The sequence below is a fragment of the Tachyglossus aculeatus genome, chromosome 4, assembly GCF_015852505.1.
Source record: "Tachyglossus aculeatus isolate mTacAcu1 chromosome 4, mTacAcu1.pri, whole genome shotgun sequence".
NCBI classification, from domain to species: domain Eukaryota; kingdom Metazoa; phylum Chordata; class Mammalia; order Monotremata; family Tachyglossidae; genus Tachyglossus; species Tachyglossus aculeatus.
The window spans coordinates 29,603,203-29,621,885 of NC_052069.1; the positions used below are offsets into that span (position 1 = coordinate 29,603,203).

The 18,683-nt window shown below is 45.7% G+C and overlaps 1 protein-coding gene across 1 annotated transcript in view; it reads right to left on the bottom strand.

Moving 5' to 3' along the window:
• Positions 1-16,402, bottom strand: part of PIGK (phosphatidylinositol glycan anchor biosynthesis class K) — a gene marked incomplete at its 5' end in the record, with an annotated part of 161,340 nt that extends 144,938 nt beyond the window's left edge. Inside the window, 3 exons of the mRNA XM_038745610.1 lie at positions 6,640-6,731; positions 10,609-10,662; positions 16,316-16,402. Of these exons, the coding sequence (XP_038601538.1) occupies positions 6,640-6,731; positions 10,609-10,662; positions 16,316-16,402 (233 nt within the window). The remainder of the gene's footprint in view (positions 1-6,639; positions 6,732-10,608; positions 10,663-16,315) is intronic.
• Between the last annotated feature and the right edge of the window lie 2,281 nt (positions 16,403-18,683).

Here is an 18,683-nt window from a genome sequence, read left to right on the forward strand (position 1 = left end):
GCTTAGTACAGTGCTCTGCACACAGTAAGTGCTCAATAAATACGACTGAATGAATTAATATCCAGCAGACTACTTTCCGCATGGTCTGGTTGATACATTACGGGCCTACGAGTCGGAAGGACCTGGGTTCTAATTCTGGATGTGCCACTCTTCTGCTGTGTGACCTTGGGCAAGTCACTTTACTTCTCCATGCCTGTTATCTTATCTGTAAAATGGAGATTAAGACTGTGAGCCCCACTGGGCCACGGAATGTGTCCAAGCTGATGAGCCTGTATCTACCCCAGCGCTTAGTACAGTGTCTGGCATATAGTAAGCGCTTACCAAATACCATAAAAAACCACTGGTATTTATTGAGCACTTACTGTGTAGAAAGCACTGTAATAAGTGATTGAACTGCACTTAAAGGACTTCAAACACTTCTAAAAGCAATTTCCTCAAGAGTTTTCCCTGACTAATCTCTCTTCTCCTCACCCTATCTTCCCCTTTACTGTCACTTAACTGTGAGCCCACTGTTGGGTAGGGACCGTCTCTATATGTTGCCAACTTGTACTTCCCCAGTGCTTAGTACAGTGCTCTGCACACAGTAAGCGCTCATTAAATACGATTGATTGAATGAATGAATGATTTCCAAGTCACTTGAGTCAATAATAATAATAATAATGGCATTTGTTATGCGCTTACTATGTGCAAAGCACTGTTCTACGGGCTGGGGAGGATACAAGGTGATCAGGTTGTCCCACGTGGGGCTCACAGTCTTAATCCCCATACAAAAGTTAAGTGACTTGCCCGAAGTCACACAGCTGACAACTGGCAGAGCCGGGATTAGAACCCATGACCTCTGACTCCAAAGCCCGGGCTCTTTCCACTGAGCCACGCTGCTTTGCTGCCACGCTGCTTAACCCCTAAGAACTCACCCCACCTCCTCCCCCTGCAGCACTTGTGTGTCCTTCAACTCTGTTGCTTCCCCTTATTCTGATCAATCGTATTTATTGAGCGCTTACTTTGTGCAGAGCACTGTACTAAGCGCTTGGGAAGTACAAGTTGGCAACATATAGAGACAGTCCCTACCCAACAGTGGGCTCACAGTCTAAAAGATGATGACTTGACTGATGACTTGAAACCCGTCCACATATTTTGTTTTGTTGTTTGTCTCCCCCTTCTAGTCTGTGAGCCCGCTGTTGGGTAGGGACCGTCTCTATATGTCGCCAACTTGGACTTTCCAAGCGCTTGGTACAGTGCTCTGCACACAGTAAGCGCTCAATAAATACGACCGAATGAATGAAAAAACTTATTTTTGTGTCTGTCTCTCCCGACCCCTCACTATGTTGCAAACTCCTTGAAGGCAGGGATCGTGTCTACTCACTTTAACTGTACTTTCCCAAGCACTCAGTCAAGTGCTCTGCCCAGAGGAAACCGTTACTACTGTTAACCCAGCATGTGCACATTTCAAAATCAAAATCCTCACAGCCCGAGGCTGTACCCTGTATATCCCACCCCAACCTTTCTCCCTACCCTGGCAGGTGCTCCTTCACTACTTTTTTTAAAAAATGTATCTCCTTCCACAACCTAAAAGGGAAAGTGCAATGGAGATCTGGGTTCTAATTCCAGGTTCACCACTTGTGACCTCAGGCAAATAACTTTTCTGTGCCTCGATTTTCTCATCTGTAAAATAGGGATTAAATACCCATTCTTCCTCCTTGTAAACTGTGAGCCCACTTGGGACGTGGACTGTGTCTTATTCAATTCAATTGTATTTATTGAGCACTTACTGTGTGCAGAGTCTAATTTGACTGCATTGTGTCTTCCCCAGTCTCGAATGCCTCACTTCTATAGATTAGTAGGAGTAGTAATTAAGGTTAGGATCTGATAACATCTACAAAAATGACCTGCTGGGGGAAATATTAACTAACCTTTACTGAGCATTTTTGTTGTAAAATAGCCCCACAGTAGGTATTTTGGAATATATGTAAAAAAAAATCATATATAAAAAAAGAGTTGACTTCTGGAGGAGAAAACAAAAATGAGAAACAATAATTGAATTAACTTATTTTCTGAACTGTTTGGGAGACTTGGAACATTTGGTATTTCATTTATTTTACTTGCAAGATCTTACATCGATCAAGAACAGAATTTCCCACAGTTAATGAGCTAAATCTTCTATAAGCATTGTCTCTCCCACTTACATTGTAATCTTTTCAATTAAGACATTTCTTTAATTGCATTTTAATGTCTCCAAAGCCCTTTACAGTACTCTGCATCTAGTGGGTGCATTTTTTAAAAATGGTATCTAAATCTTTCTGTGTGCCAGATTCTCGACTAAGCCATGGGGTAGAGATAAGCTGATTAGATTGGACACGGTCCATGTTGCACACGGGGCTCGGTCTTAATCCCCATTTTACCAATGAGGTAACTGAGGCCCAAAGAAGTAAAGTGACTTGCCCAAGATCACACAGCAGGCAAGTGGTGGGCAGATCTTAGAACCAAGGTCCTTTTAACTCCCAGGCCCATGCTCTATCCACTAGGCCATGCTGCTTCTCAGGTGCTTACATCCTAAATAGTTAACAAATTTACAAAACCTTTTAAAATTGTCACCTTTCACATCCTCTAATGCGACAATACTCTCTCAAGGCTTTAGAACAGTGACCCAACTTGTACTTCCCAAGCACTTAGTACAGTACTCTGCACACAGTAAGCGCTCAATAAATACGATTGATTGATCTGTACCCAGTATTTAATCAACAAATACTGCTGATTAACCTGACTTCCAAACTCATACACATCTAAAATTAAATCATTCCACCCCCACCTTCTTCAGTTTTTTTGACGTGTGGTTTGTTGGAAAAATATGTCTCATTATCCCATGAGCCTCAATTCTATGCAAAAAAATTTTCCATCATCAACATCCCAAGAACTAAACATTCACTTTTTTAGACACATAGCTTACTAAATATATAAATGCTACTATAAATAGGGTGAAATATACCTTCCCAGTCTCCAAATGATTTATTTTTGTTGGCCGGTGGCCTTTAAAGTCACCATTACTCTATGATGTAGGACGTTTTATTACGAATTTTTCAGTGGACATTACTGGAAGCAACAATTAGTAAGTGAAAATCAGCCAGCCTCATCAGTACCATTAGCTGCTTGCTGTACAATATTGTATTATGTATTTCTCTCCATCTCTCCATGTATCCCTCTCTCCATCCCCCCATCTTACCTCCTTCCCTTCCCCACAGCACCTGTATATATGTATATATGTTTGTACATATTTATTACTCTATTTATTTATTTTACTTGTACATATCTATTCTATTTATTTTATTTTGTTAGTACGTTTGGTTTCGTTCTCCGTCTCCCCCTTTTAGACTGCGAGTCCACTGTTGGGTAGGGACTGTCTCTATATGTTGCCAACTTGTACTTCCCAAGCGCTTAGTACAGTGCTCTGCGCACAGTAAGCGTTCAATAAATACAATTGATTGATTAAGTGAATAACATTCTTCGAAGTGAAGATTCATTCATACACTGTAGACATATATAATATCTACACACACGCATTCATCAGTAAAATGTGGATTCCAAAATTCATTTAAATTACTTAAATCCCCATGTGTAATCTGAATTTAAATCGAAAGTGAGCAAAAAACCTAAAATTTTTACGAGTCTCCCGCACCTCCTCAGAGGAAGTAAAACAGCCAGAAAATACAGTAATAATAGAATGGGAAAAAAAAACATAACTAGATAACCTCTCCTAGAAAATATTTTCACCACTTCTTCAGAATAATTAGTTAATTGTTTTCAATCGTACAATCTAACAAAATATACAGGGGTGAAGGCACAGGGTTCCCCAACAACAATTGCAGGGCCCGGGGCTCTACCGCCACTGCCACTGATGCCTCCATCACTAAGTGAGTTGTCGGGTTTGCTTCCTAATCAATGGACGATGCAATCAAAACCACTAATACTAAAGCAAAGTCTAATGTCTCATATTCCCTCTTTACCCCCTCTCTTTGCTCCCCTGACCCTCACCTTTTATCTTCTTAACCCATTCCCCACTTGGCCTCTCCTTCTTCTGCCCGATGATCTACCTCTCTCTCCCTTTTCATGTATATTTAATAATAATAAGGGTATTTATTAAGCGCTTACTACGTGCAAAGCAATGTTCTAAGAGCTGCGGGGGGGGGGGGGGGGAACACAAGGTGATCATGTTGTCCCATGTGGGGCTCACAGTCTTAATCCCCATTTTCCAGATGAGGCAACTGAGGCACAGAGAGGTTAAGTGACTTGCCCAAAGTCACACAGCAGACAAGTGGCGGAGCCAGGATTCGAACCCATGACCCCAGACTCCCAAGCCCGCTCTCTTACCACCGAGCCGCGCTGCTTTGCCTTTCCACCTCTGCCTATTCATCTGTGTGGTTGTCCCTCCCTACTGCCTTTCAGTGTAAGTGTGTGTGTGACTATATGGGTGTATAAGAGTTTATAAGAGTGAGGGAAGCCTCACTTAACTAAATATAATTCTGCTCTTGGGAGAAACCAAGTTTGGGTTGGGTGGTTTTTTTTTTTTAATCTAAATAATAATGGCATTTATTAAGCGCTTACCATGTGCGAAACACTGTTCTAAGCACTGGGGAGCGATTACAAGGTGATCAGGTTGTACCCCCATGGGGCTCACAGTCTTAATCCCCATTTTCCAGAACTGAGGCACAGAAAAGTGACTTGCCCAAAGTCACACAGCTGACAATTGGTGGAGCCGGGATTTGAACCCACGACCTCTGACTCCAAAGCCCGTGCTCTTTCCACTGAGCCACGCTGCTTCTCTAAATAAAGGGCAGCCTTTATATGGAAACGGTAGAAATCAAGCTATCCTTTAGAAAATGGAATTCCTTTGAGTTTATACACTTCGTAGCTAAATGCTCGTAGAAGACAGTCTCCTTGCTAGCCTTCCAGCTGCTCGCCACACCAATCCACATTCCCTGCTGGTGCCCAGATCATCTCCCTGGAGGTTCCTTGACTCACTTCTGCCATTCCTCGAAACCCTCCAAGAGTCGCCCATCCGTCTGCGTCAAGAAAACACTCCTCTCCTCTTGGCTTCAAGGGGCACCACCACCTTTCTCCATCTTGTGGATCAGCTCTTCTCAACCTCTAGACCCTGGCTTGCCCTCTTCACTTTTCTTAGGCCCTTTGACCCCACGCTCACACCGTCCCCCAGCCTCCAACTCTTCCCCGCCCATAAATCCACCAGACCTCAGCCCACCCCATCACTCTAAAATCCCACCTCCTCCACTTAACAGTGCCCAATTAACTTCCACCTCCCCGTTAATATTCATTCAATCGTATTTATTGAGCGCTTACTGTGGGCAGAGCACTGTACTAAGCACTTGGGAAGTACAAGTTGGCAACATATAGAGACGGTCCCTACCCAACAACGGGCTCACAGTGTAGAAGGGAGAGACAGACAACAAAACAAAACACGAGGACAGGTGTCTATTCTGATGACTTGACACATTTATTCTGATGACAATACAGATAAAGCTAGATGAACATCATTAACAAAATAAACAGAATAGTAAATATGCACAAGTAAAATAAATAGGGTAATAAATCTGTACAAGCATATATACAGGTGCTGTGGGGAGGGGAAGGAGGAAGGGCGGGGGGGTGAGGAGGAGGAGGAGAGGAATTCTGATCAATACTTACATATAAACAGCCAACCATTGCATTTATGTACACCACAATTTATACTCTATTTCATTTATCTATTTCAGAGAAACAGTGTGGCTCAGTGGAAAGAGCCCGGGCTTGGGAGCCAGAGGTCACGCGTTCTAATACCGGCTCCACCACATGTCTGCTGTGTGACCTTGGGCAAGTCACAACTTCTCTGAGCCTCAGTTCCCTCATCTGTAAAATGGGGATTAAGACTGTGAGCCCCACGTGGGACAACCTGGTCACCTTGTATCCCCCCCCAGTGCTTAGACCAGTGCTTTGCACATAGTAAACGCTTAACAAATGCCATCATCATTATTATTATTATTATTATCATCTATCCAGTTGAACTTCTGGTTTTTCATCCTGTTTTAGAACATTTGGACCTGCCCTTTAACTTTCCCATTAGATTGAAACAGTATTTAGGGCGGGGACCAGGATTTTTGCTTCCATTAAACTCTCCCAAATGCTCAGTATAGAGTTCTGCACAACGCAGGCATTTGCTAAATACTTATGCTTGAGTCAAACAGCAGTTATTAAGAATCGGAGTAGAGACCACCATAGATACCTGGGAACATAAAACAGAAATAAAAGACATGGTTCCTGTCTCATGAGACATAAAAATACACGTATAATTCACACACACCTACACAAAAAAAGAATTTCCTAATGGAGAATTGTTAAAGTGTGAAATAAACCCATGGTACAATTGGCATTTGCCAGAGTCCTATTTGATCCATCCTGCAAAAAAGGTTATATATAGTTCACTGAAGAAAGCAGTTCAGGGCTCAGTTTGGTTTAGAATGACCTTTTCAATGCCATTAACATTCTTTTTTTCCCCTCTATTTTTCACAATACTTCTCAACTTCAACCAAATGCCACCTAAAAGCGAAGGCTGTGTACGCTATTTAATAATTTCCCTCTAAAAGATTTTCTTACCTGTCAGGAATGCCTAATCTTTTGACACTTCTATACACAGACAGAGTGTTGGCAACGTGACGGTAATTAAACCAGAATCTGGATGTGCACACCTTGAAGGAGTGAAAAAGAAAGAAATGATTTCTTTAACACTAAATGAACACCAGTAAGCCATGGAACCTTTTCTTCACACATTAGTGGACATTTGAGGACTGAGATTCATTCATCTGTTCATTCAATCAAATTTATTGAGCGCTTATCGTATGCAGAGCAACAAAGTAGCAACGAAGTATAATTCAGCAACAAAGATAGACAATCCCTGCCCATAACGGGCTCACAGCCTAGAAGATGCCTGAGAGGCCAGCAATCAAGGCTTAATAAATGCCATCATCATCATCAAAGCAGATGTGGAGCAAAAACAGCCTATAGAGAGATCTTTCACAGCTTGTTAATAAATGTGATGGTTATCAAAGTGGGGGAAGACCATCAGAGAACTTATCAAAGAACACAACCCTTCACTAGCAGACAACTACTTCATCCTTTTCATGACTGGTTTTGTAATGTTAGGTTTCTTAATGCTGATTTTTCTTATTGCTCTGAAACTTAAGTGAATTCAGAGCTCTACTGCACTTATTCATTCATTCATTCGTATTTACTGAGTGCTTACTGTGTGCAGAGATGTGACCATAGCAATGCTTTGATGGTGGGGAGAGTGGTGGTCTGGCCCAGATGGAGCAGGAGGGAGTTCCAGGCTACGGGGAGGATGTGGGGAAGGGGTTGGCAGTATTGACCCCCCAAGTCACTCCGTGAGATGAGTGGGGGTTCTGAGACAAACCATTTTGGGTGTGAGAAGTAACTGAGCAGCCGGGGAGCGACGGAGGCTGAGCCGCCTCCGCCCCTGGATTTGGGTTATCCTTCACCAGGCCCGCACAGTAGTCCTGTCTCTTGCCCCGTCTCTGCTGAACAGAAGAAAAAACAAGGAGTGCAGCGACCCAAATCCCGGAGTGGGAGGCCCCGAGCCTTCCTCGGTGGCTGTTGCAGTAGGTTTAGGGGTGTGCTCCCATGGGCTGGACTGAGCTGCTCTCCTCGCCCCGGCTGCCTTAGATAAGTCGGTTGGGCAGCTGTGGGACTTGGAAAGGCCACCTACACTTTGGTCAGAAGGACTGAAAGTCAACAGAGGCAGACCGTGATGGTTGACATCAATCAATCGTATTTATTGAGCACTTACTATGTGCAGAGCACTGTACTGTGACATAGATGAGATGTGCTTCCGGCCAGCCGTAGCACCTACCGTGACGGAAGCAGCGTGGCTTGGTGGAAAGAGCTCGGGCTTGGGAGTCAGAGGTTGTGGGTTCTAGTCCCGGCTCCGCCACTTGTCGGCTGTGTGACTTTGGGCAAGTCACTTCTCTTTTAGACTGTGAGCCCACTGTTGGGTAGGGACTGTCTCTATATGTTGCCAACTTGTACTTCCCAAGCGCTTGGTACAGTGCTCTGCACACAGTAAGTGATCAAAGATACGACTGATTGATTCTCTGGGCCTCAGCTACCTCATCTGTAAAATGGGGATGACAACTGTGAGCCCCACGGGGACAACCTGATGACCCTGTGTCTACCCCAGCGCTTAGAACAGTGCTTGGCACATAGTAAGCAGCTTAACAAATACCATAATTATTATTACTAATTAGTTAGATGGGAGTTCTGCAATTAGAGGGGTGATGCGGTCCAGCCTAGCTCAGTTTAGTTCACTTCTAAAGGTTGCTTCTCCCATTCTGTCCAACACTGCCACTTGTCCTGCTGTGTGACCTTGGGTAAGTCACTTATCTGTACCTCAGTTCCCTCATCTGTAAAATGGGGGTTAAGACCGTGAGCCCCACATGGGCCAGGGATTGTGTCCACTCCAATTTGCTTGTATCCACCCCAGTGTAAGCACAATGCCTGTGCTTAGTAAGCACTCAATACCATAATTATTTTGATTATTACTCTCCCAAGCGCATAGTACCATGCGCTGCATGTAGTTAAGTGCTCAATAAATACCAGTGATGATAAGTAGCAAAGGAGTGAAGGAAGAACACTTGAGAAGCAGGATGGCCTAGTGGAAAGATCATGGACTTGAGAGTCCGTGCTCAACCATCACTAACTGATTGCCAGCTCTGTTGTATTGTATTCTTCCAAGCCCTTAGTACAGTGCTCTGCAAATAGTAGGCACTCAATAAATACCACTGACTAAGTGTCCTGTTTCTTCACTGAATGCTACTAGGCTTCATTAGGGAACCATTTCAGGGCTCTATATAAAACTAGATTAAAATACAAGACAAATAGTGGTCAGAGAGAGAAAAATGCATTATACATAATCATATTTACCGGGTGCTTAACGTGTGCAATGCACTATACTAAACACAACATAAAATAAATTACGGATATGCACATAAATGCTGTGGAGCTGAGAGTAAGGTGAATAAAGGGTATAAATCCAAATGTAAAGGTGATGCAGAAGGGGGTGGGAGAAGAGGAAATGAGGGCTTGGTCAGGGAAGGCCTCATGGAGGAGATGTGCCTTCAATAAGGCTTTGAAGGTGGGGAAAATGATGGCCTGTCGGATGTGAAGGGGGAGGGAGTTCTACGCCAGAAGAGGGATGAGGGCAAGGAGTCGGTGGGGAGACAGATGAGATCAAGGCACAGTGTGAGTGGGTTTCGTATTAGAGGAATGAAGTGTGCGGGCTGGGTTGTAGGACGAAATCAGGGAAATAAGATAGGAGGGGGCAAGGTGATTGAGCGCATTAAAGACAACAGTAAGGAGTTCCTGTCTGATGCGACAGTGGAGGCTCGTGACGAGTGGGGAAATGTGGACTGAAGGGTTTTGTAGAAAAATGATCCGGGCAGCAGAGTGAAGCATGGACTGGAGCGGGGAGAGACAGAAGTGCCGGGAGATCAGCGAGGAGGCTTATTTTACTTGTACATATCTATTCTATTTATTTTATTTTGTTAGTATGGTTGGTTTTGTTCTCTGTCTCCCCCTTTAGACTGTGAGCCCACTGTTGGGTAGGAACTGTCTCTATATGTTGCCGACTTGTACTTCCCAAGCGCTTAGTACAGTGCTCTGCACAAAGTAAGCGCTCAATAAATACGATTGATTGATTGATTCATGCAGTAATCAAATAGGAATAGGATAAATATGATAGCAGTTTGGATGGAGAGGAAAGACAGATTTTAGGAATGCGATAAAGGCTGAAGCGACTGGATCTGGATACAGTTTGAACACGTGGGTTGAATGAGAGAGATGAGTTGAGAATAATGCCAAGTTTATGGGCTTGTGATATAGGGAGGATGGTGGTCCTGTCAACACTCATTCATTCAATCGTATTTATTGAGCGCTTACTGTGTGCAGAGCACTGTACTAAGCGCTTGGGAAGTACAAGTTGGCAACATATAGAGACGGCCCCTACCCAACAGTGGGCTCACAGTCTAGAAGGGGGAGGCAGAGAACAAAACATATTAACAAAATAAAATAAGTAGAATAAATATGTACAAGTAAAATAGAGTAATAAATACGTACAAGGATATATACATATATACAGGTGCTGTGGGGAAGGGAAGGAGGTAAGTAAGGCTGGGGGGATGGACTTTCCCCCTTTTAGACTGTGAGCCCACCGTTGGGTAGGGACTGTCTCTATATGTTGCCAATTTGTACTTCCCAAGCGCTTAGTACAGTGCTCTGCACATAGTAAGCGCTCAATAAATACGATTGATGATGATGGAGAGGGGGAGGAGGGGTTGAGGAAGGAGGGGGCTCACAGGAGAGTCGGGGGAAGACAGGGTTTGGGTGGGAAGATGAGAAGTTCCGTTTGTGTCACCCGATCTAAACAATAAACTAACAAAATTATAAACTAAGCAGCAAGTGACCCATGGGAAAGATGAGGAGAACACCCCACACAAGCAATATTAAACAGAATTCTACACTTTCACTCCAAAATGAACTTTTTAATACGCTTACCAAAACTGCCCAGTTGTTTGTATGGCCACTTCTAAAAAGCTGTTCTGCTTGATCCTGAAACCCAAAAACACAGAAGATCCCGTTCTATCACATAATGTATTAGTACAATATTAATTAGGTCTTTGACCCAATTTAACCAATTTTTAACCCACAGTTTTAAAATTAGGGTTAAAGCCCTCTTCCCATGGACCCACCGAAAAAAACTCTTTTTTTTTTATTTCTAAGCCTTTCTTCTTGTTGCCTATGAATGCCTACCCCCTGCTTTTCAGTCGGCTTTCCTAGAAGATTCACCGCTGGCTCCGACTTGTACTTCCCAAGTGCTTAGTACAGTGCTCTGCACACAGTAAGTGCTCAATAAATACGATTGAATGAATGGCACCACTGTTCTGGAATGGCAACTGCCCTAGCAACGGATTAGAGGAAAATGAAGGACAGAAGACGAACTTGGTGTAACTTCCGGCAAGCACCATGGCATCCATTACTCCCAACAGATGGGAAAACAGTGCTCTGCACGCAGTAAGTGCTCAATAAATACGACTTGAGTGAATGAAAACCATGGCAAGTAACGGATACAGCACAGGCCTGGGAGTATGAAGGTCATGGGTTCTGATCCCGGCTCCACCACTTTTCTGCTGGGTGCCCTTGGGCCAGTCGCTTCATTTCTCTGGGCCTCGGTTACCTCACCTGTAAAATGGGGATTAATAATAATTATGGGGTTTGTTAAGTTGTGAGCCCCACGTGGGAGAGGAACTGTATCCAACCGAACTTGCCTGTATACATTCATTCATTCAATTATATTTACTGAGCGCTTACTGTGTGCAGAGCATTGTACTAAGTGCTTGGAAATTACAATTAAGCAACCTTATGCGGGGTGGGGGGGGGGGTGCTTGCAACCCCCCAGCGCTTAGTGCAGTGCCTGGTACAAAGTTAACCGCTTAATACCATAATTATTATTATGATCACAGGTAGCGGTACCCACTAAAAATACCAGAAGGCTATGAAGGGGGTTTGGCTAAACCTGCGGGCTACTAGAGGGAAAGTTTGGGATGTAAAATTTGGGAAAATAGACACTAAATCCTAACAATTATCAGCTCCTTATCAGGGGACTGTATTCCCTTATTCTATTGTACTTTCCCAAGTGCTTAATAAGCACTCAGTAAAGTAAAGCAGGGTAATGGCATTTATTAAGCGCTTACTATGTGCAAAGCACTGTTCTAAGCACTGGGGAGGTTACAAGGTGATCAGGTTGTCCCACGGGGGCTCACAGTTAATCCCCATTTTACAGATGGGGGAACTGAGGCACAGAGAAGTTAAGTGACTTGCCCAAAGTCACACAGCTGACAACTGGCAGAGCCAGGATTTGAACCCATGACCTATGACTCCAAAGCCTGGGCTCTTTCCACTGAGCCACGCTGCTTCCCAGACAGTGCCTGGCACATAGTAAACACTTAACATTTAAAAAACGAAAAATATAAATACCAATGATCGAGTGAGAAAGCCATCATACTGCTTCTCCAAGCTACTCCTGGAGAAAAAAAATCTGTGGCTGGGAGGACACTGTTGAGTTTTGATGATTAACTGATCAGTCAATCAATCGTATTTATTGAGCGCTTACTGTGTGCAGAGCACTGTACTAAGCGCTTGGGAAGTACAACTTGGCAACATACAGAGACAGTCCCTACCCAACAGTGGGCTATCCAAAAACCTCATTTGGTAGATAATTTCCATCTCCTTCCATATCAAACGTTTTTCCAGTGCTTTCAACAAATAATAAATCTAGCTGGCAAAAACTGCACCACCTGTCTTTTCCTTGAAGATGAGATTTTAACAGCTTAAATTAAAAATTCGTATAACAAAAGGGAAATGTCCTGGATGCCACGAACCACTCAATGACCCCTGGAAAAAATGCAGTCCCCTGAACACATTCAGCTTCCTGGTTTGGGGGATAGCTGAAAGTTTCATTAGGTGTTAAGTTTTTGCAGAGCTGGGTCATTTTTTTTTTTTTACTAAAAATTTCTGCAAAGCTGCACCACAAATGCCCAGATTAAAAAGGAGTAAAGAAGGGGCGTAAAATTTTTCCTCTCCTCCTCTGCCCGCAAAACCCTAAATAGAGGGGGGTCCCTCAAGGCTCAGTTCTGGCTCTCCTTCTACTCTCCAACTCCATCCCTTTCAGAAGTCATCTCCTCCCATGGCTTCAGCTACCTCCTTTTAAGCGGATGATTCCTAAACCTAACTTTTCAGCCCTGGCCTCATCATCATCATCATCAATCGTATTTATTGAGCGCTTACTATGTGCAGAGCACTGTACTAAGCGCTTAGGAAGTACAAATTGTCAACATATAGAGACAGTCCCTACCCAACGGTGGGCTCACAGTCTAAAAGGACTGTGCCTGGCCTCTCTCCTCCTCTGCATTCTCACATTTCCTCTGGCCTTTAGGCCATTTCTAACTTAGGCGTTCCACAGACACCTCCTACTTAATATGCCCCCAAAAGTACTCCTCGTCTTTCTATCCAAACTCTGTCCTACCCAAGACTTTCCCATCACTGTAGACCACACTTTCCCATCACTGTAGATCCTTCCTTGTGTCACAAGCCACCATCAACTCATCCCTCTCATTCCTGCTGTTTCTAGACTGTGAGCCCACTGCTGGATAGGGACCGTCTCTCTATGTTGCCAACTTGTACTTCCCAAGCGCTTAGTACAGTGCTCTGCACGCAGTAAGCGCTCAATAAATACGACTGAATGAATGAACTCAGCTGGTTGGTACGTCACCAAATCCTGTAGGTTCCATCTATACGTCGTCTCTGGAATACGCCCTTTCCTTTTCCACCACAGTTTTGGTACTGATCCAAGTGCTTATATCCCACCTTCACTACTGCATCAGCCTCCTCACTTGTCTTTCATCATCATCATCAATCGTATTTATTGAGCGCTTACTGTGTGCAGAGCACTGTACTAAGCTCTTAGGAAGTACAAGTTGGCAACATATAGAGACAGTCCTTTCCTTACTCTTGTCCACACTGCACTCTGCTGCCAGGATCGCTTTCAAAAAAATAATTAATAAGTTCCCGCCACTCCTCAAAATTCTCCAATGGTTGCCCATTCAACTGATCAATCAACAGCACTTACTGAGCGCTTACTGTGTGCAGAGCACTGTATTACTGGGAGAGAACAACACAATATCACAAACCCATTCCCAGCCCACAACGGGCTTAGAGCCCAAGGGGGTCTAGAGGAAATAAGACAGAAACTGCACCAGACAGAAACTCCTTACTATCGGCTTTAAGTAAGTCAGCTCTCCCCATCGCTTAATATAGTGCCTGGAACATATTAAGTGCTTAGTAAATACCACGGTTACCTTTCCCACCACAACCAAGCCCTCGAACTTCGCTCCTCTGATGCCAACCTTCCCCCCGCACCTGGACCTCATCTGTCTCATCAGGAGAAGCAGCGTGGCTCGGTGGAAAGAGCCCGGGCTTTGGAGTCAGAGGTCATGGGTTCAAATCCCAGCTCTGCCAGTTGTCGGCTGTGTGACTCTGGGCAAGTCACTTAACTTCTCTGGGCCTCAGTTACCTCATCTGTAAAACGGAGATTAAGACTGTGAGCCCCATGTGGGACAACCTGATCGCCTTGTAACCTCCCCAGCGCTTAGAACAGTGCTTTGCACATAGTAAGCGCTTAATAAATGCCATTATTATTATTATTATCGCAGATCCCTCACCCACATCTGCCTCTGGCCTGGACCCCTCTCCCCTTTCATATCCAACAGAATACCACTCTTCCCACCTTCAAAGCCCAGCAGCAAGGCGTAGCGGATAGAGCCTGGGCATCAGAAGGTCATGGGTTCTAATCCCGGCTCCACCACCTGTCTACCGTGTGACCTTGGGCAAGTTACTTCACTTCTCTGGGCCTCAGTTACCTCAACTATAAAACGGGAATTGAGATTGTGAGCTCCATGTAGGACAGAGACTGTGGCCAACTCAATTGGCTTGTTAGTACGTTTGGTTTTGTTCTCTGTCTCCCCCTTTTAGACTGCGAGCCCACTGTTGGGTAGGGACTGTCTCTGTATGTTGCCGATTTGTACCTCCCAAGCGCTTAGTACAGTGCTCTGCACATAGTAAGCGCTCAATAAATACGATTGATGATGATGATGATGACGATGCTTGTCTCTTTCCCCCTCTTCCCCCCAGTTCTTAGTACAGTGCCTGGCACACAGTAAGCACGTAACAAATACTATTATTATTATGTCTCCTCCAAGAGGCTTTGTTATTAATAATAATAATAACGGAATTTAAGTGCTTACTACCTGGGGTAGACAAAAAATAATCCAGTTCCACATGGGGGTCACACTCTAAGTAGGAAGCAGCACCGGTAACTGAACCCCCATTCTGCACATGGGATAACCCCGTCTCTGTATGTTGCCAAGTTGGACTTCCCAAGCGCTTAGTCCAGTGCTCTGCACGCAGTAAGCGCTCAATAAATACGACTGAATGAGTGAATAACCGAGAAGCGGCAGGGTGGCTCAGTGGAAAGAGCCCGGGCTCTGGAGTCGGAGGTCGTGGGTTCAAATCTCAGCTCCGCCACCTGTCAGCTGTGTGACCTTGGGCAAGTCACTTCACTTCCCTGGGCCTCAGTTCCCTCATCTGGAAAACGGGGATTAAGACTGTGAGCCCCCACTGTTGGGTAAGGACCGTCTCTACATGTTGCCAAGTTGGACTTCCCAAGCGCTTAGTCCAGTGCTCTGCACGCAGTAAGCGCTCAATAAATACGACTGAATGAGTGAATAACCGAGAAGCGGCAGGGTGGCTCAGTGGAAAGAGCCCGGGCTCTGGAGTCGGAGGTCGTGGGTTCAAATCCCGGCTCCGCCACCTGTCAGCTGTGTGACCTTGGGCAAGTCACTTCACTTCCCTGGGCCTCAGTTCCCTCATCTGGAAAACGGGGATTAAGACTGTGAGCCCCCACTGTTGGGTAAGGACCGTCTCTACATGTTGCCAAGCTGGACTTCCCAAGCGCTTAGTCCAGTGCTCTGCACACAGTAAGCGCTCAATAAATACGACTGAATGAGTGAATAACCGAGAAGCGGCAGGGTGGCTCAGTGGAAAGAGCCCGGGCTCTGGAGTCGGAGGTCGTGGGTTCAAATCCCGGCTCCGCCACCTGTCAGCTGTGTGACCTTGGGCAAGTCACTTCACTTCCCTGGGCCTCAGTTCCCTCATCTGGAAAACGGGGATTAAGACTGTGAGCCCCCACTGTTGGGTAAGGACCGTCTCTACATGTTGCCAAGCTGGACTTCCCAAGCGCTTAGTACAGTGCTCTGCACACAGTAAGCGCTCAATAAATACGACTGAATGAGTGAATAACCGAGAAGCGGCAGGGTGGCTCAGTGGAAAGAGCCCGGGCTCTGGAGTCGGAGGTCGTGGGTTCAAATCCCGGCTCCGCCACCTGTCAGCTGTGTGACCTTGGGCAAGTCACTTCACTTCCCTGGGCCTCAGTTCCCTCATCTGGAAAACGGGGATTAAGACTGTGAGCCCCCACTGTTGGGTAAGGACCGTCTCTACATGTTGCCAAGTTGGACTTCCCAAGCGCTTAGCACAGTGCTCTGCACGCAGTAAGCGCTCAGTAAATACGACTGATGATGATGATGACTGAAGCGTGAGTGAGGGAATGCGTGAGGTAATGAGAGGATGAGCGTCCTTGCCCCCGGCCTACCTCGATGGAGCCGCCCGCCGCCGCCGCGGCCAGCGCCAGCAGGAGCCCGAGCGCCAGCGGCGTCCTGGCCGGGGCCGGACCGCCTCCTCCTCGTCCTCCTCCTCCTCGTCCTCCTCCTCCTCGGCCCCCCGTCCAGGCCCGGGCGGCCATGTTGGCCCCTCTTCTTCTACCTCCTCCTCCGCCTCCTCCGGCGGCCGGAAAGCAGCCCCGCCTCGGTTTGCGACACCCCTGCGGGCACCGCCCCCCGCCTCGGCCAATGAGCGGGCGGCTCCGGGGCCCGCCCCCCTCCGCGCGCCCTCCCCGCGGCGACGGCTCCGGCGCCGCCCAGCAGGGGGCGCTGCCCCCCCCCCCCCCGCCCGGCGCGAGCCGTCCGAAGGACGGCAACCAAGATGGCGGCGGTTCATTCATTCATTCATTCATTCATTCATTCATTCATTCATTCATTCATTCATTCATTCATTCATTCATTCATTCATTCATTCATGTTTGGTTCTGTTCTCTGTCTCCCCCTTTTAGACTGTAAGCCCACTGTTGGGCGGGGACCGTCTCTGTGTGATGCCAACTTGGACTTCCCAAGCGCTTAGTCCAGTGCTCTGCACCCAGTAAGCGCTCAATAAATACGATTGATTGATTGATTGATTGATTGAGCGCTTACCGTGAGCAGAGCCCTGGACTAAGCGCTTGGGAAGTCCAAGTTGGCAACATAGAGAGACGGTTCCTACCCAACAGCGGGCTCACAGTCTAGAATGATGCTACTACTACTACTACTAATAATAGTAATAATAATAATAATGGCAGTTAATAATAATAATGGTGGCATTTATTAAACGCTTACTATGCGCCAAGCCCTGTTCTAAGCACCGGGGAGGTTACAAGGAGATCAGGTTGTCCCACGTGGGGCTCACAGTCTTCATCCCCATTTGACAGATGAGGTAACTGAGGCCCAGAGAAGTTAAGTGACTTGCCCAAAGTCACCCAGCTGACAAGTGGCGGAGTCGGGATTCGAACCCATGACTCCTGACTCCAAAGCCCGGGCTCTTTCCACTGAGCCACTACTATGTGCAAAGCACTGTTCTAAGCGCTGGGGAGGTCACAAGGTGATCAGGTTGTCCCCCGGGGGGCTCACAGTCTTCATCCCCATTTTACAGATGAGGGAACTGAGGCACAGAGAATAATAATAATAATAATGATAATGGCAGTTGTTAAGCACTTACTATGTGGGAAGCACCGTTCTAAGCGCTGGGGAGGATACAAGGTGATCAGGTTGTCCCACGTGGGGCTCACAGTCTTCATCCCCATTTTACAGATGAGGAAACTGAGGCCCAGAGAATAATACTAATAATAATAATAATAATAGCGTTTGTTAAGCGCTTACTATGGGCAAAGCACTGTTCTAAGCGCTGGGGAGGATACAAGGTGATCAGGTTGTCCCCCGTGGGGCTCACAGTCTTCATCCCCATTTTACAGATGAGGGAACTGAGGCACAGAGAATAATAAGAATAATAATGATGGCATTTGTTAAGCGCTTACTATGTGCAAAGCACTGTTCTAAGCGCTCTGGAGGACACAAGGTGATCAAGTTGTCTCCCATGGTGCTCACAGTCTTAATCCCCATTTTACAGATGAGGGAACTGAGGCCCAGAGAATAATAATAATAATAATAATAATGGCAGTTGTTAAGCGCTTACTATGTGGGAAGCACTGTTCTAAGCGCTGGGGAGGATACAAGGTGATCAGGTTGTCCCCCATGGGGCTCACAGTCTTTTAATCCCCATTTTACAGATGAGGGAACTGAGGCACAGAGAATAATACTACTAATAATAATGGCATTTGTTAAGCACTTACTATGGGCAAAGTACTGTTCTAAGTGCTGGGGAGGATACAAGGTGATCAGGTTGTCCCCCGTGGGGCTCACAGTCTTCATCCCCATTTTACAGATGAGGGAACTGAGGCACAGATAATAACAATAATAATAATAATAATAATAATAATAATAGCATTTGTTAAGCGCTTACTATGGGCAAAGTACTGTTCTAAGCGCTGGGGAGGATACAAGGTGATCAGGTTGTGCCCCGTGGGGCTCACAGTCTTCATCCCCATTTTACAGATGAGGGAACTGAGGCACAGAGAATGATAATAATAATAATAATAATAGCATTTGTTAGGCGCTTACTATGTGCAAAGCACTGTTCTAAGCTCTGGGGAGGACACAAGGTGATCAGGTTGTCCCCCGTGGGGCTCACAGTCTTAATCCCCATTTTACAGAGGAGGGAACTGAGGCACAGAGAATGATAATAATAATAATAATAATAGCATTTGTTAAGCGCTTACTATGTGCAAAGCACTGTTCTAAGCGCTGGGGAGAATA